The sequence below is a fragment of the Lampetra planeri genome, chromosome 7, assembly GCF_965212315.1.
Source record: "Lampetra planeri chromosome 7, kcLamPlan1.2.h2, whole genome shotgun sequence".
In the NCBI taxonomy this organism is placed as follows: domain Eukaryota; kingdom Metazoa; phylum Chordata; class Hyperoartia; order Petromyzontiformes; family Petromyzontidae; genus Lampetra; species Lampetra planeri.
Genome location: NC_136113.1, coordinates 14203277 through 14230280, shown reverse-complemented (window position 1 = coordinate 14230280; position 27004 = coordinate 14203277). Strand labels below are relative to the sequence as shown.

General features: G+C 45.0%; 1 protein-coding gene across 4 annotated transcripts in view; it reads right to left on the bottom strand.

Annotated features, from left to right (window-relative positions):
- Window positions 1-27004, bottom strand: part of LOC144720039 (inositol-tetrakisphosphate 1-kinase-like) — an 83995-nt gene that overhangs the window by 12641 nt on the left and 44350 nt on the right. For all 4 annotated transcript variants that reach the window (XM_078596469.1, XM_078596471.1, XM_078596468.1 and 1 more), the window contains exons 4-7: window positions 20351-20476; window positions 18918-19035; window positions 17878-17976; window positions 15520-15560 (exon numbers count right to left, since the gene is read on the bottom strand). In XM_078596469.1, coding sequence (XP_078452595.1) covers window positions 15520-15560; window positions 17878-17976; window positions 18918-19035; window positions 20351-20476 — 384 coding nt within the window. The remainder of the gene's footprint in view (window positions 1-15519; window positions 15561-17877; window positions 17977-18917; window positions 19036-20350; window positions 20477-27004) is intronic.

Sequence of the window (27004 nt, the reverse complement as noted above, 5' to 3'; positions counted from 1 at the left end):
TTCCAGCCGTGCCTGGGAGTAGCAAGTAATCACCAGCACTGCTACGCTGACCACATTGTGGCAAAGAGACAGAAATACATTTTAAAACTGCACACTCTAAAGTTACAAAAGTCAACATTACACATTTTAAAAAAAGTACTGTGTGTAACCGCAAATATATTTTATTTTACTAAACCTGTTATTTGTGCGTGTGGCTGACAGCCAAACTCGTAAATGATTACTGGCTACATTAAACAGTACACTGATCCTGCCACACTGTTCCCACAGTACAGAAGGGCAAATTTGATTCCCCTCAAATACAGCTCTGAGCCAAAAATCCAGAATGCCTGTCATGTGTGGATAATCCACAGGAAGTCCCTTTCGGTAGGTCATCATTCACAAAGCAATTACTGACCAAGTCAGCAGCCTGTGTGCAAATGTAACCGCATCAGGGTGGCCATGGTTTGATTTTACAAAGGTGTCCATCCTGGTAACAGCCATGAGATTTCACCCGGTGTAAAATGAGTGAGGCGGCATTATGCATTTGCCTACACGTCTACCCATAAACGTATTTCATTATCGTCAGCATCACGATCATCAGCAGCCATGCTCCATCCACTGCTGGATAACAGCCTCCCGTGTCGTTGTCACTGCTCACGATCCCACGACATTGCGAGACACCTTGCTGCCAGACACGAGATAATCTTTGTTTTCCATCTCCCAGGTGGTTGTCCTCTTGAATGCGATCTCTTCCTTGGCTGCCATGCCATCGCCAGTCTCATCCACCAGCTGTCATCCCTTCTGGTTATGTATCTTTTCCAAGCCCAATTTACTTTTATTCACAATCGGAGAGATATTAGTCCTGGAAAACCCCTTCAGAGATCCACAATCGCCAGTATGGGGACCTATGTTCAAACAATCCCCGTGATTGGCAGTGTGGGGAAGCCTTCATCCAGAAGTGGATTGACAACTGTATTCATTATCTTTCCCAATAATACAATTATTATAGGGGCAATTAACCCCCCCGTGATTCGATAAATTCTCAAGATGCAGGGTCTAGTTCAACATACACAAACATCACAAATCGTTGCGATGAATGGTAGCACCTCCAGTGGATGCAAGGGTCACTTGATCCAATAACGTGCAACATTGATTACATACGCATACAATTCAATGTACGTATCATGTGCTTGAAAATGTATATCAATGAATCGATGGTTCTTTAAACAACTGATGCACTCATTAATTGTTAAGATTAAAAAAAACACATCATGACAACCTATTACGTGACAATTTCTACTGCATGGGAATTGTGTGCTGTATTTACATTCAATGTGTGCTGTATTTACATTCAATGTGGTATACTCTACAGTGTAATGTTAATAACAGGGCAGTGCCGACTTGTTTTGCTTGTGTTACTTATTTTAGATTGCCTTTACAAACTATGGGCGGTGGGCAAAGTCCATCGCGCTGTGACAAACGGACAACTATTAAATACATGACGCACTACTAAACAAATAATTGCTTTGCGAAAAAGACCGTGATCATTTATGGTGCCACTGTACATATATCCGCAGACAATTATGCACATCTTGGTTTTCAGGTTTGCATTTAACGAGCACCCATTCTACTACGGTAGCTATAAACTATTTGTGTTATTACCAGGTAAGGCCCACTGAGATGTACAGCTCTTTTTCAGAAGAGACCCGGCCACAAACGATAGCTCAACAAAGTGGTTCATCACGTGGACATTTATCGCAGCCAAATACTCTAAACGCACGCTTTTTTAATGTAGAGGGGAAAAACCGGATGACCTGGAAAAAAATCCACACGACCACAAGGATAACATGCAAACTCCAAATATACAGCAGGTGCCAGAGTCGAGATCAAACCCACTACCTCCTGTATACCAGGCGAGGTCATTAACATCTGCCACAGAAGCTATCCTGGGCAGAAGCTGCCGAGCCACGGCGCGGCAATGTTTCCTATCAGAGCAGCTCTCCGCAGCCTTCAACACAGGGACCGTCATATTTCTTATAGGTCAGCCAGCACATTCTTTCCCAGCCTTTGCACAGCAAGGTTCATTCTCTGAGGTACAGCGGCGGAGTAATAATTTCGGTCTGCCCGTGTCAGAGTTCTTGCAGCCGTCTCAGCTGAACTCGATACAATTACATTGGTCTCAAACGTGGCCTCGTGCTTGGGACTTTTTTTCTTTAATCCTCGCTGCATTGTGTGAGAGTGGCACTTTTTGAGCAAGTGGCCCATGGTCACCGATCAATACGAGTGCAGTTTAACGCTAGCACAGAAATCCTCAAGGAGCTAGTCGAGAATTGAAAACACAATTCTTCGGCGTTGGTCCATGTGGCACCTACCCGTTGGAAAACACTGTTGAGAATTTTACAAGTCAAATGCCCCGCACGGGAACTGCGGCACATTACCAATGCTTGTGCGTGCACAAACGAAGATCCACCACCCACCCTTCCAAGCCCCCTGCAGAAACTCCGTAGGCTGTTGGGCCAATTGATGCCAACGAGCATCTCTTAAGGCTGGCACAGCAGACGAGAAGGTGGTGTGAGCACAAACTCCTCCTGCCCAACCGCCTTGGATCCCCCCCTCCACCCCCAGTGATGATGTTTACACACCATGCTTGGAGTTGACCTAGGGGAGGACCAGAACTGGTTCAGATAATCACCACTGATGTTTGTCATGGCCGGGAATCGAACTCGGGTCGCCAGTTTCGTAGCGCAGAGTGCTGAGCACTATGATCTTGCTCCACACGCGCAAAGTGTGGACGGCAACTTTTGGATGCACTTAATTTGGCACTGCAGGCGAGTTGGTTCACAGTAGTCATAACTTCCCCAACGCTGATTTGTCGAATGCATGTTTCGGCTACACGCGGTTTACTGATCGAGGTAGATTTTCCGGCAGACAGGTATGACGTTTCGGCTACACACGGTTTGACGCTGCTAATATGCTCATCTCCTTGCCGTAAGTAGCGCGCGGTTTGCATGTACAGTACAGCAGACGTTGCCGATGACTATCTCGTCACCATGTTCCGCTCCCCAAAACTCTCATGCGGTCTCACTCCACGCATAAGCCTCCTCCAACACCCCCACCAGCATCATCTTCACCTTCATCCCACCATCATCATCATTTGTCGTACGTAAAAAAAAAGAAACATTTTAAGTTTAACCTTTTTGTTGTTAGTTTTACTACGAAATATTTGTTTTTTATTTTACCATGTATGTTATGAGTATGTTCTTTGTGTGAAAGCCAATGGGGGAAATCACGTAGAATTATAAGTTAAACAAAGAGGGAAGGGGTGATTATTTCAAACCCAGAAATGCAACCCTATATTTCCCATAACGTATATTATTTGTCGAATACCCAAAATGGCATTTTGTGGATTGACAAATGGCTGTACGGGAAATATAACATATGGCATTATCACACTTTGGTAAACTGCCTGCAACACACACCTCGTGTCCTTAACATAGCAATAGCTGAAACGTTAGCACACTATTCACATTACTAACACCAGATTAGCACAAGATAAATATCCACACTGTGGGAAGTCATGTTTTTTTTTATCTCCGGGGAAAGAGCAATACAGGAAAACCTTGAATTTCCGTTGTTTCTGAAAAATAGTTCACAACTTACATACCAATACCTTAAATGCATTTCCTACGTTATTATTATTATCAACTGAAAGAATGTGACCAATTCGAGATGTCAACGTGTGCTTTAGCGACAACAGACACGTGTGAAAGGCTGTGTTGCGGGTGTGCAGCCTCACAATGTTGCAACGCCACTACGAGCATTCTCAGCTGCTCAGTACCTACGCTACAGAGATCTTGACGAGCCCCCCTCGAAGGCTCTCACGTGAAGTCAGCTGACGATCCCGGCAATGATTTGCACTCTTGACAAATTAAGCCAAGTCCAGCCCTGAGGGTGGTGACATGGCCAAGCAAGCTTTGGAGGCATGAGGTTTGCAACCATTAATGATTAATACTGCACGTGTATTAAAACAAAAGTACGTTTGCACGCTTTCACAGTGGACATAAAGGATGCCAAATAATCTCGTGATGTTTCGTGAAAAAAAGAGTAGGCCATATGTGCTAGCATCACAGTGATAATTTGACAAATCACCTCTGAATTGCTTAATTGGGTAAAACGAGAGAGCAGACAATACCCGCCCGCAATATACGAGCACATTCATGGTAGCCTTGTTCACTGAGAATGGTTCAAATACCGTACCTACAAATGTACTGTTTGTAAGGAAATGCTACATCGAAGGTCAGATGCACGATGAACAACTCCTTTTGGCAATGGCTAAGTAGTGTCATGTTCCACGGCCCCTCCTCAGCAGGGAGACGCAGCAGTGTACACTCTCTCACCTTGCTCTTCGACTACCGACAGCACAATTGGAATTCAACGAGTGATTTTAAAAACGTCACAAAAGGCCACCTAATTTGAGGCTCTATAAAGGAAATGCCCTGAAACCTGGGTGGACCGGCGATGAAATCATACAAGCCCTTGGGAGACGAAGCATCTTTCTGAACGTCTTGACGAGGGTTATGTCATGTCGGATAACCTGCTAAACACGTGCAGGTCATTACTCCTCGATCTCGGTGTACAATGCACGCCTACGCCAGCCCCGAGATATTTTTTTTGAATGCCGTGCGATGCTTTATACACACACACATATACAATATGGCTTGCACAAGTTGTAAAAATTGTCTCGTTTGCAAAGCGCACACCAATGCGCTTCCTCGACCTAGCCATACACACACACACACCCCACTGTGTGCAGGAAAGGGTTACAGGCAGGCTTGTAATGCCTCACCTACAAAGCAGCTCACTGAACCATCATGGTACAGGGTTGCAATTCCATTCAATAATGAGATTCAAATTGCATTGTTTATACAGTCGCTTTCACACTACTTTTCTTATCCCCCCCCCCCATTCCAGGTGCACAGCTTTTGTTCTATCATTCTAATTGTAACATTAGCATACCATATTGCAGACAATTTGTGTATCATCGATGTTTAAACATGCAATTCAATGCATGTACCACAAGCGTCAGAATCAACTTCGATGATCGAATCGCCGCATCGTTACATGCCTAGGTATTCGTAACATACAGAGGCCGCACATGTCTGAGTATGAGTTTATCCTGGTGAGGAGTGGCGGTGCAGTGGTTGACCGTGCACCGGCGCTACATCCCCGACAAATATCGGCGTGACTCCCGTTCGGGCCGGACCCCCGCAATTCCGACTCTTTCGTGAGCATCGCGTTTTAGCACCGTACCAAGCGAATGAACAACTGTCAAGTTGGATTCCCCATTGTGCTCGGTCAACTCGGTGGTGCCAACTCACACCGGCTGGCGTCATCCTCCACATCGTCTGACCTGCGACGAACAACACACCGAAGCAGCGAGCCAGGATGTGGGCCCCAGGCAGTCAGAGGAAACGCTTGCTTACACACAAAACTTAATTAATGGATCGACTTGTCTGGGCACTAATGGATCGCACACCAATCAGGGATTGATCGCAAGTGCTGGGCAGGACTTCTCGTACGGCGACTTAAAATGGCAACGTCAGTGCAGGTCCTACCCATGCATCCGAGGCCAACTCTAGTCACGTCAGCACTGCGAATGGCCGGGGATGGCTTACAGGAGAGTAACCTGGGTGAGATTAATCATGTTCATATTTCACTGCGAATAATCCACTTACATCCATCCAGGTGAATGGCTGCCCGGGGACTTGGCAAGTGTACAGATTGCGCTATTTGGTTATGTAAATGAGTGCCTTACATCCGACCTTTCTAAGCACTTGGGGCAACAAATATACAACACTTTTAGTGGATTGTATTTTAAGTGGAGTTTTTGTTTTTCCTTTACGTAAAGTAACGAGGGATAGTTTGCAGAGTTTTAATCGCTTAATCAGGGGAAATACATTATACGGGTTGGGGGCCGTCCATAAATGACGTTACGCGATTTTGGACGATTTTTGACCCCCCATCCCCCCATCGTCACAAAAAGTCAGACCCCCCCTCAAATATGACGTCACAAAGCTCTGCCCCCGCCCCCCCCAAAAATAAAATATGCCTCAAATCGCTTTAAACTATTGTCATTGTAGTGCGTATTTAAGGTGCTGCTGCACTCTGATGTTGTAGGAGAAAACATTTATAAGTCTATTTAATTAAGTAGAACGTGTTGTCCATATTTATTTAAAGTTGCGCATTTTGATGTGACGTCACATTTATCAAACCCCACCCCCCCTCGACACACATCGTCACAAATGTCTGAACCCCTCCCCCCCCCGAGGTGCGTGACGTCATTTATGGACGGTCCCTTGGCGTTGAATATTTGTGTCATAATCAACCTTTCTGCATCCATCGTTTAACTCAGGTCACCCCGTTCAAAGTTGGCCCCGTTGCAACTGGCCCTGTGCAAGTACAACGCAGTTCATTGCAGCAGTACAGGCGTCGCGATGTCATCTCTCTTGTTTCCCCAATATACATCTGGATTTCTGTTTGATTTATTCATCCAAAAGTTTGCTTTGGCTTATTTCCAACGTACGATAGGGGGATTGGCACTGTGCACATGGTCGTCCTTCATTCACAATCGTAAATTCATAAGTTCAGAGTCATGATCTTTTTGTGATTGTATCAATTTGCGATAAGTCAAACTCAGGAATAAGCGGGGATGGAGCCGTGTGGAGAACAGAATCGCTCCTCAGACCTGTCTACGGACAGAATGCTTAACGATGACAGTGATGTTGACTCGCGGTTATTCCTAGAATGTTCCTCGTTGCAATGTGGAATAGGAATGTGGAATTTCCGTCACTGGCTCAGGGCCGAAGGAGAGAGTGAGAGGAGCACCGTCTCACATGCAAACAGGGGGATACTTTAACTTTGACATATTGAAAAATATTATCGAATTGTTTATTAAAAGGTTGCCTATAAAATATGTCCCCATCCACTCCGCCACTGCCCCCTCTTCACTCACTGACGTAAAACGTCCTGTTGACGGGAGAGACCCCTGCTGAAACATCAGGACACGGGTAACTCTGACTGTGGGGCCCAAGCATAAAGATCCCCCGTATAGCCTCAACAGACTGTTGGGGCAAGTGCCGTCACGGCACACGAGGGGGGTGGGTGGCCGCTTTTGTCTCCCCGGTGGCGATGTTTACACACCGCAACAGGTACTCATTTGAGGCTGAGTCAACCTAGGAGGAGGCACCAGGACCGGTTTAGATAATCGCCACCGTGAGCGGGAATCGAAACTCGGGTCGCTGGGTTTGTAGCGCAGCTGAGCGCGACCTGCTAGTGGGGCACAAGACAAAGATCACCCGTATAGCCTAAACAAACTGTTGGGGCAAGTGCTGTTAACGAGCACCTATGAAGGCCGGCACAGCACACGAGGGGGGTGGGTGGCCAGCAACCACGCCCGGCCGCCTTTGTCTCCCCAGCGGCGGCGATGTTGACACCGCTACACCAGGTACTCATTTAAAGGCCACCGGTGTCGGTGGCCGTGAGCGGGAATCGAACCCGGGTCCTCCAGGTTCGCAGCGCAGCGCGCCAACCCCTGCACCACTGCCCTTGGTGGGGCACACGCAGGCACGCACGCGCACGCACGCGCACACGCGCGCGCACGCGCACACGCGCGCACAATCGACGCGGTCGTGAAAACCGGGGGCACGTAGCAAAATCACCAGCACGCACGGGCTTTTGCCGAGGCAAAAGGGGGCAAGATCGCACAGCCTCGGCAGTAAAACACCGCCGTCTCGGTCGAAGGGAGGTTGAAGGGACGGACGAGTCATCTGTTGTTATTATAGTATATTAGTTAAGGCTTTCAAGTATTTGTTGGGGAGGCTCGCCTTTGTTGATCATGTTTAATCACCGCGCGTGGGGCGGGGGACGCTAACAAGTGCGGTATCATCCGACCTTTTCGCCTGAGCTAATGCAATTTCACAAGCTTAGCGCTTCTAAACGGCTTATAAATATTATAAACTGTAGGCGATACAGTGCGGCACGATCCAAAGCGGTGGCGAGGTAGGGGCCCCCCATTCGTCCATCTTGTGATGCCTCTGCGCACTTCACGGATGCCCGGAGACACTCACAAATTGCTCGGCACGTGATTAAATTTATCGGCGGTACCGACGTTTTCGACGCATTCGGGAGTGGGTGGGTTGGGTGGGTGGCATCGTAAATGACCCCCGTAAATGACCCAGCCGATCACGTTTACCATCGACGGCTATTGCAAAGCCCCGTTTCGCTGGGTCTCCATTTGGCACATTCCAGGTTGCTTGGTCGTGTGTGTCTTGACACAAGCGGAGCTCCTCGTACAGCAGCAAGGGGGCTAAGGAGATCCCACGCAGGCAAGGATGACAGCGCAATTGGCTTAACGGTGGGCCACATGTAACGGTGACAGATAAAACCTTGTTTGGCCATCAACCCAAACCGACTAATCGCCGTGGAGGAAAAACCGCGTGGCACGTGACCGTCATTTAATTGGAAAAAAAACGCCTACATGTAGGGATATAAGTGGCCGTCCATAAATGACGTCACGAGATTTTGGACGATTTTTGACCCCCCCCTCAAATATGACGTCACAAAGCTCTGCCCCCACCCCCCCAAAAAAAACATGCTTCAAATCGCTTTAAACTATTGTCATTGTAGTGCGTATTTTATGTGACGCTGCACTCTGATGTTGTAGGAGAAAACATTTATGAAAAAGTCTATTTAATTAAGTAGAATGTGTTTTCTATATTTGAAGTTGTGCATTTTGATGTGACGTCATATTTCTCAAACCCCCCCCCCCCCCCCCACTCTAGGTGCGTGACGTCATTTATGGACGACCCCGAAGTGGCCGCCACGGGGTGCGTCATCACGCCGCAGTGTGGCAAAAAAAAACTACCCGAGACTCGCGGTCAAAATTGCTGCATTGTCATCAAAATATACCGACCGGTGCTAATCGCTCGCGTTTAATACGATAAATAGCTTGGAAGTTACAGCAGCAAGATGACTGGGATTGTGGTGTTTTTAAATAGTTTTTTTAGAGCGCATATATCGCGGGCCATTTAAATTAACGCGTTTGCGGTCGCATGTTTTTATTGGCTTTTGCTTGAAAAAAAAAGATAGATTTTAAAGCTGGCATAATTTTAACGCCCCCCTCTTACAAGTGTGTTTTCCTGTTTGGGGTCACGCGCTCACTTCTGCAAATGCGAACACGTGCCGCTGGACCACTGTACGCGCTAACGGAAACCATACAGCTGCACACTTTGGACTCTCGCGCAGTTTTTTGGGGCTCCCCCTCATTTGCTGAAGTTGATCAATACCCGTTCACACACGAGAGAGATTCAAGAAGGGAACTCTACCAAGACGCACGCGACTTGATTCCCAAGTGAAACATCAATCCCGCCACCTGACATTGAACTGCGCACACAAGGCTGGCCACATTTTACGCGAAGCTACCAAGATCGGTGCTTAATAGTTTACTTATTAGCCAAACGGTTTTGTACGTATTCCGGCTTGTGACATGTCACCACAGCAACAGTCTACTTTCAGATACCTTTATCAACATTTGCAAATAGCACACGTTTGGGACGAACATACTCGGTTACCAAGTAGAAATCTCTCCCATTTCGACCCCAGCTACGCAATGAATTGCCAGGATTTTGGGATTGCGATTTGACTAAGCAAATCGATGCTTCGTCTTGTCTTTACTGCCTTCTGTACACTTTTTTTTTTGTTCTTCGAATATCCGTCCTGTCTTGTTTGTACTGCCCTGTTCACTGAAGGTAACATTTAGCATGCAATTTCATTTTAAGTATTATACAAAAATAAGATTCCCACACGCACAGTTCGATGAGAGTATAGGGAGCACGATAATTAATATTAATCAGTGAGTCACCACATCCCTACTCGGTTACACTGGTCCAAAATAAGTCCAAATGCGTTGACATTAACTACCGTACTAAACTTATGTATGCATCATGGGACCTCCTTTGCCAGTACCAAAATATGAGAATAGTTTTTCCCCTTTTTTCTGGCAACAAAACAGGTGTTAAGATGTTAAAACACCAAACTGAAACCTTTTACAAGGAATCATGTCTGCATTAACCACAATACTTGTGGTCAGAATGCAAACAAAAACCATACCTATTCTCATATTTTGGTATTGGCAAAGGAGGTCCCATGATGTAGCTGCTCACCCCGAGCTCTCATCACTCTGATAGTGCAGCATTGTCTTTGTGCTGTACGCCTTTTGGCGTCCTCTGGTCTAATACCGTTTGAGACGAGGCTCAAAAGAAAGCTGTCTCTGGTGTGGACCAATCAGTTTCAAGGACAATGCATATATTATCAGAGTATGGTTTTTGTTTGCATTATGACCACAAGTATTGTGGATAATGCAGACATGATTCCCTGTAAAAGGTTTCAGTTTGGTGTTTTAACATCTTAACACCTGTTTGGTTGCCAGAAAAAAGGGGAAACCCTATTCTCATATTATGTATGCAATTGAAATAATGAATACCCTAGTTCCTTTAAGTATCAAAGGAAGTTAAGCCAGTGGGATGTAACCACATTTTCACAACTCAGTGATCAGTATCTACGTTACATTTTCAAAGAAACAGCGACTGTATCTGCCGTTTAACCGAATATCGGGGTTAAAGATTCCATTGCGAAGCTATTTTCTTGTGATGTTAAAGTATGCAGCTAAGTGCCCTGCAAAGCCAGAACATTACACTCGACAAGCAGCACAGAGACTGCACAGGGCTGGCCACTGACTGGCTCACAAGCGCTGTGTGTGTGTGTGCTTTATCAGATAAGAGTCGTTCCACCAGTTTTTGAACAGTTATCTAACTCCACTGTGAAGGAAGGAAGGAAGCCATGACAGCGGATTAACCTGGTGCAGCTGCCTCGGCCTAGTGCAAGACCGTAGACCCCTTGAGACGTTGCTGGGCACCACGGCCGCGAGATGTTAACTACCTCGCCTGGTATACAGGTCGTGGGTTCGATCCCGACCCTGACGCGTGCATATTTGGAGTTTGCGTGTTCTACCCGTGCTCCCGTGGATTTTTCTCGGGGGTTACCCTCTAAATGTAGAAACATGCGTTCAGAGTATTTGGCGGCTATAAATTTCCACGTGATAAGCCGCTTTGTTGAGCTATCATTTGTGGCCAGGTCGCCTCTGAAAAACAGCTATTGATCTCAGTGGCCCTTACCCCGTAAAATAAAAATAGTTTCTAGTTTTATAGTTTGTACGCTGAATGGCAAATCGGTACAACACACCTTGGACGCAACTAGACAACTGTGTGCATGCCCACGCCATCCCATGATAATCCCGAGTTTCTTATTTTTTTTAAGTCATTGTATGTTGAGCTTCTTTTTCGCACCATACGTAGCCAACCGTGCGACTCGGAGGTGTGGGGGAAGGACAACGAAAGTTAATCTCATGACACAATAAGCGCTTTTATCCTCGTTGAAGGATAACGACAAAACACTGTTATCAAAGGTGCCAACTCCAAATGGCTTCAACAGCTAAAACTGACAATAACATCTGCTATATGGTGTTAATGATGGGACTGGTTTTGTGCACCGTGGCCAGAACCCATTGATGTGGCCAACATCAGTGGCGCCTTCCTCATACTAAATACGATTAAAGTGTCCAACGTCTGATGAAATTGGGCACATTCAGGGTAATTTAGTCAAATATATACATCTCATATCTGTCTGAGCAGCTTCAATCTGAAATTTTTGATTTGCAAGAGCTGTACTTCAAAGACCACAGCTTGACGGGGAATAGGTTTCATTATCATTCCACGGTTTGTTCAACTGGGCACGCTCAATGGTGGAATAAGTGTCCACGCAGTAACATTGATTCAATTGAAATTGTGCTGCAGTGCATAGAATGTGAAAAGTGCACAAGAGTGCACAATTACAGTTAGACGGAGCAGTATTCAATCCTGACTTGATAACCTAAATGTTTTACTCTACAGCCTTTTGTCAATCCACTGCTGGATGAAGGGACCCCCATGGCGGCGTGCGAGTAGCTTCATTATACTTTACCATGGTCACGGGTGATGGGGTACCTGGACCGGTGCAGGTATCACTCGCCACTGATATTAGCCACAGCCAGAAATTTCACTCAAGTATCCAAGTTCACAGGGCAGCCTGCTAACCTGCTACGGCATTGCTCTCAAGGTTACTCATACGGGCGTTACAAATACCACTCGCCGCACCACGCTGAACAGATTCCAAATTAGAACATTCCCGAATGAAGGGCCAAATTAAACGAACAAGCCAGTCAATGGCCCGTTTCCCCAGCTCGTTAAACGCAAGCAATTCACGCCGTCGTTGTTCAGACAAGAATTGGCAGCGCCACTCAAACCAGCTGCAGGTGAATACAAACTTTACGGGAGGAAAAAGCTTACAGTTCACACGACTGGAAGGCGTTAAAAATTCCAGACCTCAGTTTGCTTCTGTGTTCTACGAGCTCCCAAACATACTGGCAGCAGTCATTAGCCAAAACCAAAACAACAAAATAAAAAAAACACACGCGCAAATGCGGTTTGCTGAACAGAAGCAGCTGTTGCCAGGGCAGCCTCCAATACAATACACGCTGCAGGACAACTTGCAGGTCATTGCTAACTGCTAAGTGTTTGGCCATGACCAATATCCTGGTTAGGTGTATTAGTCCTCTAACAGTGACACATATACTGCATGATTTCTCAGTCGCACTCTACGGCTGTCACATGTGCTTTCTAAGCGTGTTGTTCAGCACGATGTCCAAGTTCGGCGTGACCACCAAGTGCTGCGAGCTTCGATGCATCTCCTGAAGATTTATTTCAGCACGTGCAGCGAAACGTCGGACATCGTGCCGAACATCACACTGTACAGACCGAAAAACGCCGCTGTAGAGCCACACAGTGTCCTGCCGACGCCAGGCTAGGGAGAAAATGTCGACAGCCCAAGTGGCGATCGCCAGCGAGCTGAGTGACAAGCAACGTGGGCCCACTCAGCCCACGCGACAGCCAGCCGCGGACAGACAAACGACCCGCTTGAGAAGATTAATAAGTTACATAGAACGGATTGGCCGAGTGCCAATGCATGCGGAAAGGGTGCTTTTGTTAACGAGAGATGCATTCCTTGCCCTGGTCCGGTCTCAAGGATATGAAGAGCTTGTTATGGTCTTGTCATTTCATGATCTGTTTAAAGCAGGAGAATTCTTCCTGTAAACCAATTACAAATCAATGTCTACAGCTTCTTCCTACAGCAGAAAAAAAACCTCTTATCAAATTAACTTCATTTACCTATGGCATGAAGTCAAATGTAAAAAAGTTTTGATTCCTGTTTCATTGAATCCTCCAATTTTCAACGCGTATACAGGAGTTGGGGAAGCAGTGGCAAAGTGGTTAGCATGCGCCATAATGAATCTGCCAATCTCACCCGTTCCCTGCCATGGCTGCTTGCGTGAGTGGTGATACCTGAACCAGTCCTAGCCGCTCCCCCACCTCACCACACTGCACTAGCCAGCGTGGTGACGGATGAATAAAAAAAAAGAAAAAAAACCCCGTCACTTACATGGCATAGGGGAGCGCTTCATCCAGTGGATTTATAAAGGGCTGAAATGGTTATTAACTTTATTCAAGATTAACATTCTCTGGTAATAATTCACCGTACTGTTACACGGACGGCTCCATGTACGTTGCAAATGTCCTAATCGGGTGTTATCGGTGACCAAAATTGCAGGTGAACTATTTCCGTATGCCTTAAAATGCATTTTTGCATTTGTTTCAAGGGCCCAATTTTCAAGTCGTTTAATATTCCACGATATCAGATTGTCGTGTGAACTGTTGGAATGTTTGTGCAGTGAACATGGAGAGATTTTGAGCATTAGGTTCCAATGTTGAACTGAGAAAATCCAAGAGAAGCCTTTGCCCGAAATTAATGACCGGTGCAGTACTTGAAACTATCATCACCTATATTTTAGCACAAGGGTGACCTGGGTTAAAGAATATAATAATCAAGGCGACAAGATGGCATTTACACTGATAAGCAAAATGATGTTGATACAGCCATGGCATTCTCTACCCATGCTTTACATATTTTTCCTACTCTTCCGGGAAGGATGAAAGTGCTCCTAAAAATAAACCGTTGCAATTGTCATGCTGCAATTGCTCTGCTATGTGTGTATACCAATTACATCACGACAATAATGTTTTAATTTTCCTGCTCCATCACATTCAGCAAACACTTTCTATTTTTTAAATCAACCAGCCATTAGTCATCATGTGACAGGACATCGCCCAATCTCCTTTGCTGCTCCCACTTCCCGAATTTCCATCCCCTTTCCATATTTGCAATGATGCGTTATTTTGTAACCTTGATCTTGCACAACACCAAATATTTATCTTTCATCACTCTACAGGGTCTAAAGACATCATATTGTACATTAACACAAATTGGCAATGCAAGTGTTTAAAGGACAATGCCCAAAACGTCGCCTATTATATACTGTTCCTTGTAAGGCAGTGAATATATTGAGGGTTTGTGTTGTTGTTAATTGTGCTTGTGCACTACCGCCAATGCAGCATCACCAAATTATTTGGTTAAAAGGATGTTTTTTTTCATGAGGACTTGATATCCAGTTACGGAGGAAGTGTTTTAAACGTATGAAGGGTGTCTGGGCCAAAAAGCGCGGTGCGCTCTGTTACCTTGCTTGGCAGCCACGCCGTTTGCACCGCACGCAACACTGGCAACACTGTCCCGGTGGGAGAAAAAAAACCGACGTGTGTGTGTGTGTTGCGGTTTACGGCTTTTGCCAGGCAATAAGGGACGGCACCGGGAAAACCTATTATTTTTAAGTGTTCATTTGTTCGAGAGGGCGAAAGGAGGGTGCAGCATCATCGTCTGCACTTTACAAGGGCTCTGATGGAGCCGTGAGTTCAGAATCAGAATCTTTGCTTAGACTGGAGGAGGAATCCGATGAGCTGTGAAGCTCTTTTTCACAGATGTCCAGTATTGTTGGGTCAGCAAGTGACAATAGCAAACAATACAGCTTTAAATCGAAAAATACAAAAGAAAACGATCGGAGTGAAAAATTTAGAAAATTGTAAGCAAGGTACTAAATATTCATAAATACATTTCTTCGAAAAGTCCAATTTATCTAGCTTGACCAAGGCAGCACAAAAAAAAGAGTCCAAGACCACGCCAAGATAACACAGTCATTCAATAAAATGGCACATTAACATTGAACTATCGACACACGGGTAAGTTACAGTGAACCAGCCACACATCAATTTTAATGTGGGAAACGTGGCAACGCTTTACTGCGGATCTGCTCGCCGCACTGATTAAACATTAATCTGGCACGTGCAACGGGGATTTAGAAATGCACACAATATAAAAACCCAAACAGCTGTCTTTGGCCAAGAAAAAAAAGAAAATCTAACTGGAAAAAAACACAGAAAAGAAACGTGCACTTGCATCAACTCACGCAGTAAACAACAACAAACAATAACGGTAACGTACCTCGTGAGACGCTGAGCCATGGGCTACAATATTCTTACACACTGCAAGCGAAACAAAATACACAGGAGTAATTAAAGCAGGTGCAGAAAAAAATATCATAATAAAAATGAACTGAAAACAACCTTCAGTTAAACATAGCATGGTGTACACAATATAAACGCGTAGATGCATAGATTACGTTAAATGTGCGGCCCTGCAACTGCTTGCTCAAGCGTCTGCTGGCAGAAGGTCTTCCACTAGAGGGCACCTGGAGGGTCTTTGGCCTACTCTTCCACGCTGGCCAGACGTCAATCAGCAAACTGCGGTGTACTCATTTACACTGCAGGATGGACGGGTTTGGGGTATTTCAGAAACTCGGACCATTGTTTCAATTGCCTTGCCAGGAGATCGAACTGGCGAACTCCATATTATAAGTCCAATGTACTTATCATTACAATACGGTAGCATCCAAACATATACACGAGTGCAATATGTGTGACAGGTGGCCGAAAATTATAGCGATTGTGGAACCAGAAAATTTGCACCAACCCATAGTTAGGTTGATTTTAAATATCTGCAGAAATTCGTGCCCTGGTCATTAGGCATATAACCATGCATTGATCTGCAGAAACCGATTAATTATCCTCCGACCACCTGCATGAAGCCACACAGGCGAGAATGCATTATTTACAAAAGATGCAAATTTTATTTTAATATTACATTAACACTAATGATGCAAACAAAGTAGAGCAAAATTGAATAAATATGAAACAAATAGCCTTTTTCCCGTCCAAGGACGGGTGTATTGCAGTAAATTTTAAATTTGCAAGCGAAAAGCAAACTGCGACGTGATATATTCATTGCATAAATTCGTGTGCAATTTGTAAGGCCGCGGTGACACAGATTTATTTCGTTTAAAGGTTATAATCCCTTGTTTGTCATGACATCCTTTTTACTTCGATGTCTCAACAGCGTGACGGAGATCACGTGACGTGAGGGTTCTGCCTTTGTAGTGAGGGCTGTAAGTTGACGCCGAGGAGGGGGGAGGAGGCGCCTCGCCCCCCCATGTGGAGTGACGTCAGCCGCTAATTATTATGAATGGGGGGGGGTGTCCATTTGGAGGACGTCACCTGCTCATGATTATGAATGAGGGGGGCTGTTCGATGTGGAGTGAAGTCACTTGCCCATGATTATTAGTGAGGGGGGGGGGGGAGTACTCCATATTGAGTGATGTCACCCGGTCATGATTATTAATGAGGCGTGGGGGGGTGTCCATTTGGAGGACGTCACCTGCTGATGAATATTAATGAGGGGGACTGGTCGATGTGGAGTGACGTCACGAGCGTTAAGGACATATATTCCTGGGTGATTATGGTAGGTATACAAGTGAGATTCTTTCATTTCGACAACAGAGAAGCCATTTCTTCAACTGAATCTCAACCTCGAATTGTGACAATTCAACGAATCTCCGAGGTCTGGGACAATCACTACATGCCTCCTGTTCATGTAACAAAACAGCATTTCAAGTTCACAAGTTGTATTCTCTACATGTCTGTTACAACTTATCAAAACGTCTCTGAGGACTCACGTTTGAAAATAAGTTTTATCGCAGGGTTCTTCAACTAAATTTTTTATCGGGCCAGATACTTGAATCATCTTGTGCTGGTGGGACACTTGACATTACGTGTCACGATGTCACATGGAGTCAAGACGTCATGACGTCTGCCCATGTGACAACTAATCTCTACCTAATTCCTCCACATCTTTTATATCCCTCTCAGCAAGTGTGTGAGGTGCTTGGAGGGGTATCTGTCTCGTGTGCTGGTCTGGCAGGACCGTGGAACAAGTAGGATCCACGTGTTGTGGATGCCTCTCGGAAGGGGACTGTTGGCTCGGGTCAGGAGTTGAGGAATCCCTCCAGGGTTGGTGCGCTGGACACCCTTGCGGTCGTTCCCTGGACTGTCTGTGACGTCGGGCGGTTAGAAGTTTACTATCGCCCTGCCTAGCTCGTGGTATGTCTAGGTGTTTACCCCCGCACCCTTGATCTCATTAATTTCCTCTGCGGGGTTCTCACTGGTTTTGTTCATGCGAATGAGGTTCACAATATTCAAAGTTGTGAGATTTAATTCGAGAATTTAGCGAATACAAAATAAAATTGTTACGTCTTGCTTACATCTCATCACACTATTCTGCATCTATTTGCGTCTCCGTGGGCCCCGTCTGGCCCACAAGCCGCCAAATGTAAGAACCCTGCCCTATAGCAATCACGCAAAGCGTCTACGTTCATTCTCCACACTGGGCGGTCATGTCGTGGACGAGAGTGCAGCCGGCCAAAGAGATGCCGAGCACGTTCTGGGTCCCGGTGCGCACGAGCCTCACCGAACGGGAAGGTGACGTTGCGCTCCCGCATCAGGGCCAGCATTTCTTCCGGGTCCGACGTGTTGAGTCGCACAAAAGCTGGCGTGCTGATCGCTCTCTCTGACAACAGAAACAAAGATTCCCCCGTGTAGCCTTTAGCGGAATGGTCGGCGGGCAATTGCTGTGAGCGAGCTGCATGTTGCACAAGAGGGATGGTGGGACCTAAACCATGCCTGGCCGTCTTTGTTTCCCCAGTGCTGAGATTACACATCGCATCAGGTACTCAGTTAAGGTTAAGTCGACCTTAGGTAGGCCCATATATTTGTCACTAATATTGGCCATGAGAGGGAATAAAATGCAGGCCACCGTGTTCTTGTGATGATAAAGACACAACAGCCTAAATAACCCTGGGCAGGCAGCGACTGTAGTAGGTACCGAAATTCCGTAAAGCAAAAGATCGTATTTTGAAGTGCAAGTCCTAGTCAGATTGTAAACGAATGCGTGTGGCTCCGGGTGATAGGGATTACACCTTTGCTCCCAATGCACCAGCCAATCAACTACCAGGAAGACAACCTCAAGCAATATGGCCGCCATGAAGTTACTCATGCAACATGACCGCCATGATGTCATCACTCTGTGCACTATTAATAACCCGTGTGTTTGGTAGGGTGGTCACCCTACCAAGCACTGTACTGGCTCAACCCCGCTTACCTTCCGAGATCTGATAAGATCGGGCGCATACTGGGTGATTTAGTCATCGGTGAAACATAGCGATTATATCATAATATGTAATGACCGGGCCAAACAAAAAAACACACGAGGGGAATTTGTATTTTCAATCAGGCATCTGGGTACCAGAATGTTTGACACGTGTGTTTGGACACTCTTGGTAGAGAACGAAATGACATGCAAGAAGAGGCCTACGTGAAATTCTTCGCGCGATAACCTGGCAGTGACCCGTCCGTCGCCTTCAGCAGATGAAAGCTTGACTCCCCCCCCCACCCCCTCCTACCACTGCCCCCCCCCCCACCTCCCCCACGCCATTTCAACAGAGAGCTTACCCAGCCGGCATATTTCAAGCTCCTGAATGAGGTCGTAAGACCGGCATCTGTCAAGCAGCTTCCGCACGGCATGCAGTGGGTCGAGCAGCATCGTCTCCGGGTGACTGTCCACGTAGCTCTGAGTGTGGTTTAGTTTAAAAGGCAAAGAGAAACAAAACACACGCACACCCGGCGAGTAATGCATGATGCATGGAATCCTTTATTTAACCAGCAGATGAAATAAAACCACTGGGGCACGTGAATTTATTTTTTTATTTTCAAGGGCGACCTGGGTTACGTTGAGAACTCAACGTGGCTGTTATTGCACGGAGTAAGAAATCCGAATCGTCACAATCACTCACTCGTTCAGCTGCTTTATTGTCGCTCTGTTAGCGCTACTTCCACGTTGAATTTGAATGTCATGCCCTCATACTGCCACCCTTGTCAAAGACTCTAATTGCCCGATTGGCTATTTCCGCTCTCATTAACGTGTGCAGCCCTTTCCAAATTTCCTGTAACCTTACGAAACTCGAGGAATGTATTTGTTCATATCTGCTTGGCTATAGTTAGTGCTTTTTGTTACTGGCCGCTTTGCATTAGACAAATTCAGGTCTGTGCTTAGCAAGTGATTAAAGAAGACAAACAAGATTTCGGTTGCCAGGATCCAACTACATCATAAACTTTGTAAATATGCAATGAAGAATTTTGCAAATTAAAATCTGCAAACAATGTTCCTTTGCGTAACCAAGACAGCCTCACGAGTATCTCTTTCAGGAGGTTCCTGCACTGTGACCTTGGACTAATTCCATTCATGAGTGTTTAGAGAGGAATCCAGACTACTCAGACAAAGCCCAAGCATGAGGGGTACAGATAGATTCTTGAATCCATGACTCTTCTGCCATCTCCTGGCTACTTCACAGCCACCTTGCCAAGTATGAAAATTCAATATCAACAGTGAAAAATATATTTGATAAGGCTTTTTGGAAGGTTTCTATCGATAGCTTAAACTTTGGTCCCAATGGAAACTGTACAATGAAGACAATGTTTGAGTCGTACACAATTTCATTCGTAATACTTTCAGACGGAAAGTCATGAGCGATAAAGAGAACCACAACAATTTTTGTTTTCATCGGATTCAAAGTTCATTCACAATTTTATCAATTGCCTTTGATTCACTTAATTTATCCTGCCAATGTTGAACTCTCACTGTGGGATGCAGCCAGAATGAAGTTACATCACTGTGTTAATGACAGATATTTTCCACAATCTGTGGTGATTGGCATGGGACCACCATACAAATCTCAAATACTTAGAAACCTTTACATAGAACCTTAACAATCTTTAGGCTTTGAGTCGAGGACCTCAGGAGATGAGACCACTGAACCACCCAGCCGGTTGTGTTTTTTTTCCAGCTTCCGCTATGCAGCCAGAGGTGTGTGGGGTCGCGCTCTGACCTGGAACCTCTGCACGAGGTTGGTGGAGGTGGCGTTGCCTTGGTCGGCCTCCAGCAGCAGGTCAGTGAGCTTGTGTAAGATCACTCGGAATGGGCCCTGCTGATCGAGGTCACGCTGCAGATCGATCTGCGCAATGGAGCAATGCAACATGGAGAAGGATTGACGCGACCGCCGTAGGTCAAAGCAGCTCCCGGGACTCAAGGGGCCAGCTCATCACCTCTCTTCTCTCCCAAAGGAAACCAAAACCCTCCTTCATCAGCCAAGTGCAACCAAATAGTATGTGAGAATTGTCTTATGACCATTTATCTGCAGGGAGCAAAGAGAAGTCTGCTAGGTATTAATGGTATCTACATGTAAAAAGTTCAGAAGAATAAGTTAATACGTTTATTACCTGAGTATTCGTTAGTTGTTTCATGTTATACTTTTGTCTTTGTCCTATTTTGTTTTACAAATGTATTCCCACTGGCAGCATTGCCACGAGACAAAGTGCCCATTTGTAACTCTTTCAACCCAGTATCGCTGGAGAATGGGCCGTGGAAGCGGATAATGCAGAACTTATTTCTGAAACAATTTCAAACTGACCTTTGTTACCCACACACAAGGTGGTGCACTATTCCACACACCCGGATACGATGAAGCATCTGTCGCATGGCAGTGAAACTGATATATCCAACATTCAGGAGCTAGAATATAGACACATCTGGTGATAACTCAAATGTACAGTATTACTAGTTTTTTTTTAATGAGAGCATTGAACTCACTGCACTGGAGAACCCTGGTTCACTCACAGAGGTGCAGGATATTTGCTGGGCCACTAGGCAACCTTTACTCGTTCAGTTTAAACTGCACCCCTTTTTATAACCGCACTTTGCATCTTAGCCGTGCGCTGTGGGCGTTCAGGTACAACCTGCACCTGCTCAAACCACCAAACTTTCTTGAGGCCATATGTAAGTACGTATGTTGAACTTTTTCCGAAACGTATGTAGCCAACCGTGCTAATCGGAGGTGCGGGGGAAGGACAACTAAACACGAAAAGTAGTTCTAACAAAATAAATCAGTTTTCAATCTAGATTTCAAAGCGCATAGCTCAAGTGACTTCCCTGTATCGGAAGGAAGAGCGTTCCGGATGACCACACAAGCAGATAGACACGTCTTGTGAAAAGTATACATTTATTTATTAACCATGCACGCACGTGCCCGATTGTGTTGTCATATAACTGCATTCCTGGGCAACCAATGTCTACGATTTCGCATGATGATGTATAAATGTGGACAAAATAACGCCAGCACTTGGCAGGACAGTCCACACAGGTTGGCGGCCTTGCCAGGTAATACCTCATCAGGCTTTTATTCACTGTTCATCCCATTAAATCAATTGGCAAGAGCAGACTTAGGCATTCAGCATCACAAAGGATGGCTATGTGCCTGATTAAAGTTGGATTCTTTCCCCCGCCTTCCACATAGACGAACAAGTTAGAACTGCAGCTCGAGTAATAGTCCTAAATAACACGGCAGGCAGTTACGTAAACCGTAAGATACATTTAACCCATGCCACCTACGTTAAATTAGAATTAAATTCAACGGACTGGGTAGGCGTGATGTGCATCAATTAATGGATGAATTAATTGACCAATTAATTGATGAATATCGGTGCTTCAGCTTGCTACAGGCCGATGACGTCAACATGCTCCGCCCATCAACCCCTGTCCAACAACACACGTGGGAAAAGAGCTAAGACTTTTTTGTTCCCTAACAATTTTTGTGGTATCCAAATCATGAAGTCAATCGAACTGATGATAGGTACAGTAATCAATTACTTGGATAACCGCATATGCCCAACCCTACACCTAATATAAATCATTCAACACACTTTGCGCTATTGAAGCAGTATGTTCAATTAACTTTTTGTGGGGAGAGGATTGATGTTCATGCATTGCGCAGATAGTTTTTTGTTCTTCCCTGACAAAATATACTCGAGTCACCGCGATCCATCTTCAGCATCCTTAACGACGGCTTCCAAAAGCTCGGTTAACACATTTTTTTCCTTCTTTACAAAAATATACAAATGTACAACAACAAAAAAGTCAAGCATCGGAACCTGCGCCAACTGGTCCTGGAAAATCGACGATCCCAATCTCATTGATATTCACGGTTGTGCGAAGCGGAGCCTCGTTTCAAAATGCGTTGGCAGACCTGCAATGAGCTCAGGCGAATAAAGTAGAAAAGCACATTTGTAGAATCTCCATATTTAGTGGTCACGGGCCTTATGACGTCTGATAAACACACATTACCAAATTAAAAACAGCACGCCTTTATAAGGCATCGTTACTACTGATAGACCGCTATTATTACTCTACTCAGAAATACTAGTCGAAGTAGTCGAGTCATTTTACAGGTACAATAACAGAATGCTAAGCTCAGATGGCATGAATACTTGATTATAGCAGACACACCGTCACGCTGGGTCACGACTAAGATGCATACAGATACAGAAAAATAGAGGCTGAAGTCAAAGAGTGCTTGATCCTGCTCAAAATGAATAACAGATGCAATGCATTTATCTGCTACACAAATGCCCATTCTGGATGCAGTCACTGCGTTTGTTCGGTGCATAATACGCCTCTACGAGCACACACAATGTCTCCTTTTCCAATTACAGGCTCACAATTCTAACAACGATGTTTCAGCTCAAAATTTCCAGAGGGCATAATTTCGTTTCAGGGTCAAAACATATAAGGGTCACAAAAGATGACCTCGCCTTGCATCTTGTTGTAAATTGCTGTGCTTGCCCGATAAAAACAAAAATACAAATCCCCGTGTCATGTGATCTGCCGGATAATATCTCGTGACACTCTTTAGCCAATGAGAATGCCACCCCCCTCTTTGCATTGAAGAGTGCCCACAAGATTAATAGCATCACCAAATAAATATTTTCACTTTATAGGGGGAAAAGTAAAAAAAAATTGATGACAGATAATACACATACTCTTTGGTTTTTTCGGTAAAGTCACGTAGGTAATTTTTTTTATTAAATAAATTAAAACTAAATTTAATCACGACGTTTCGGAAGCAACACAAGCCTCCGTCTTCCAAAACGTCGTGATTTAATTTAGTTGTTTTCATTTCTTTTATTTTTTACCTACCCGACTTTACCGAAAAAACCAAAGAGTATGAATCCTTGCAGTCACGAAAGCTTCAAATCTAGAGATAATACACAGTGGTGTTGGTTGTGTGCAATGTGCAACGGTCAACATGGAATTGTGTCAAATACTAGCCCAACCACACAACCTCCGGGACATTGGGTAAGGGAACGGTTACGTGTGGGAGACCTGTGACGTTACCGCATCACCAAGGACGCAGGAGAAACATCCGTCCTCTCCCACATCCGTGCCCTCATTTTTATCATCTGACCAGGCAGCTGACATGCAAATCTTAGGTGGTCTAATTGTAAACCAGATCTCTGTGCACTCACTACATAATAGACAGGAGAGCCACTTATTCTTTGAGAAGAGAGTACTAAACACATGCATGTTAATCACAAAGGGTGCAAATCAGCGAGGCCCCGACTGAAAAAACCTTGGGGGAAATCCAATAAACAATGTTTTGTACATTGGTAAAAAAAAAACTATTTCCCAAGTCTGTATAGTTGCCCACATTTCCAATGTTATTCTAAACATTGTACCAGTGGGCGGCAGTTTGGTACGTAAAGAATATTGAATTATTCAGCGTATTATAGAGGTAAACAACAACAACAATAAAAAAAAACGTGAGGATCCAGAGCATGGCCATAAGACAATCGAAATTGTCAAAAAAAATAAGTCTGTAGTGTGATCCACGAGACTTGACATGTACGCTGAAGTTCCACTCTCTCGTTCTTATTCCCAGACATTTGTCTCTATATATATTAAGAACTTACAACAACAACAACTTTATGGCAGTGCTTCAAACCGGGAGTCCAACATTGGTTGGTGCAACTGTGTTGGTCACTGTCCTTGATGTTTCCCCATTCATCACCATCAGTGTGTTCGTGTCAGAGGTAGGCAATTCTAGATTTGAAGCTTTCGTGACTGCAAGGAATCATATTCTTAGGTTTTTTCGGTAAAGTCACGTAGGTAAAACATCAAAATTAATGAAAATAAAATAAAAACAAAAATCACGACGTTTCGGAGGCAACACAAGTCTCCGTCATCAGGTGGGACCGTCACAGCCGAATTAGCTGCATCAAGTGAGGCAATGATTCAAGAAGTAATCCCTTATAAGCAAGTTGAAGGGGGGAGGAGGGGGGGAGCTCATCAGAATGTGGTAGCCAATGAATGGAACGTATCGGGAGGGAGGGGGGCGGGGCTCAAAGACAGCACGGAGTGCTAAGTACAACGCATCGGGAGGGGGAGGGAGCGGGGCCAAAACAATGGACGACGGCTTGGACGCGGTTGCTGCTGCACACGCCAACACAATGGACAGAGAGGGGGGAGGGGAGGTCTGATACACATGATAGACAAAAGAACGAAAATGCCCATGTTTATACCAATGCTGGCTGAACAATGAAGAGAGCACTGCCAAAAAATAACTGGGGATGTTAACACTCGGAAAAGTAAAGTAAAATAGTGCCTGTCAGATAAGATGGTCCAAAAAAGTGTAATTAAGTCTTTTTTGCGTGGTTGATAAGATCTTTCCAATGATTACTAAGTTTGTACCCATCATCACGGTTGAAATTATGTCTGTGTTTGTATATTTGTATGGCTTCGTGTACAAACCTTTGATGGTAGCCGGGAGGTTTACAGAGAACCTTGGTCTCGGAAAAGACAATTTCATGAGAGCCCACCGAGTTGTAGCAATGATCGGCAACGGTTACCATACATAGCAGGCGTGACCAAAAATATCTCCAAAATTCTAAACAAACATAAGATCCAAGTCCGATTCAGTACAGTGCATACAATCCGTGATCTGATTCCATCTGTGAAGGATGTCGTTCCTGACTTACAGTAGCCTGGAGTCTACAAATTGAGTTGCATTTGTGGTGATTGCTACATTCGAGAAACATCACGAAGGACAATGGAGCAGGCAGGGCTCACCGCAGCCACCATGAAAAAGGAACCTTGAAGATAATTTCTCATTTATATATTTTAACAAAAATGTTCCCCTTCATTCGCAGTTTAGTCTGCTCCGTTAGCCTCAATATATCACGGACACCTTATGTAACCCACTATTACGAAAAATGCTTTAACAGACCACACGCTGGTATGTGTGTGACCACAACTACGCCCGGGCCGCCTTTATCCCCCTTGTGGGGACTTTTACACATTGCAGCAGGTACTCGTTTGGAGGCTGAGTCGACCTAGGGGAGGCCCAGGACCAGTTAAGAGAATCGTCACTGATGGTGTTGGCCGTGAGCGAGAAATCGAACTCGGGTGGCCAGGTTCGTAGCGCAGCGCACTAACCCCTGTGCACTTCCTCCTCCCCACTCTTGCACACACGCGATTTGACAGGTAGAGCGTAATAATCTTTTCAAACTTCTGACTCGATGTACCGTTACGTGCCTAAAGGCTGCCGCCAGCTTGGCACGAGGTGTGCCTTGGGTACTAAATGCGAGTCCTTGTTCACGTTTTAAGAGTTGCTTGGGCAACTTACTGAGAAGCCTGGGAAGTCGCTTATATAATGAGCCAAGAATGTCTGTGTAATGCGCGTGACGTCACTCCACGTCGACCAGCCCCCCTCATTAATAATCATGAACAGGTGGGGGTCCTCCACATGGACCTCCCCCCTCCCCCCCCGCATTAATAATCATTAGCAAGTGACGTCACTCCACATTGAGCTCCCCCCCTCATCAATAATCATGAGCTAATGACGTCACTTAATAAAAAATTAAATTTAATAAACTGCCAGTACGCTCATCGAGGTTAATAACCAGGCTACAGTCTACATTAGTTTTTTTTTATTACCTTTATTTTTATTTTTCTATCTACGTGACTTACAGAAAGAACCAAATAATATTAATTCCTGGAGTCACGAAAGTTCTAAGACAAATTTTAATCATGAGCAGGTCATTATTTTCGATTGAAAATTTCAGATGAACTGCAATATCCACCCGTCCTTGGACGGGCTGTAGGCTTGGTGTAATATCACGTGAAGCGTCTCCTGAACGGATTTCAGGAAAACTCCCAAACTCCCGAAAGCAGTTGCTCTGAATCATACCAAAGCTGACCAATTCCATTCCCAGATCTGTGAAATTTGTTTGAGTAAAATTCGCACGGGAAATATATTTTATACAAAGCTTTATATTTAAAATGTTATTTTCGTGTGTAATTGTTGTTGGGCGTGTTATAATGTATGTGTACGGGTGTACACACACACAGAGAGAGGAGCGGTGGAGGAGCAGTTAGCGCACTGTGCTACAAAACCATTATATAAACGGAGTGGTAGCTCCTGCAATCTCTCATTTACTTGATACAGCTGTCGTGGCTGTGACGGTTCCACCTGAAGACGGAAGCTTGTGTTGCCTCGAAACGTCGTGATTTTTATTTTATTTTACTTTTATTAATTTTAATGTTTTACCTACGTGACTTTACCGAAAAATCCTAAGAATATGAATCCTTGCAGTCACGAAAGCTTCAAATCTAGAACTGTGCTACAAACCTGGTGGCCAGAGTTCGATTT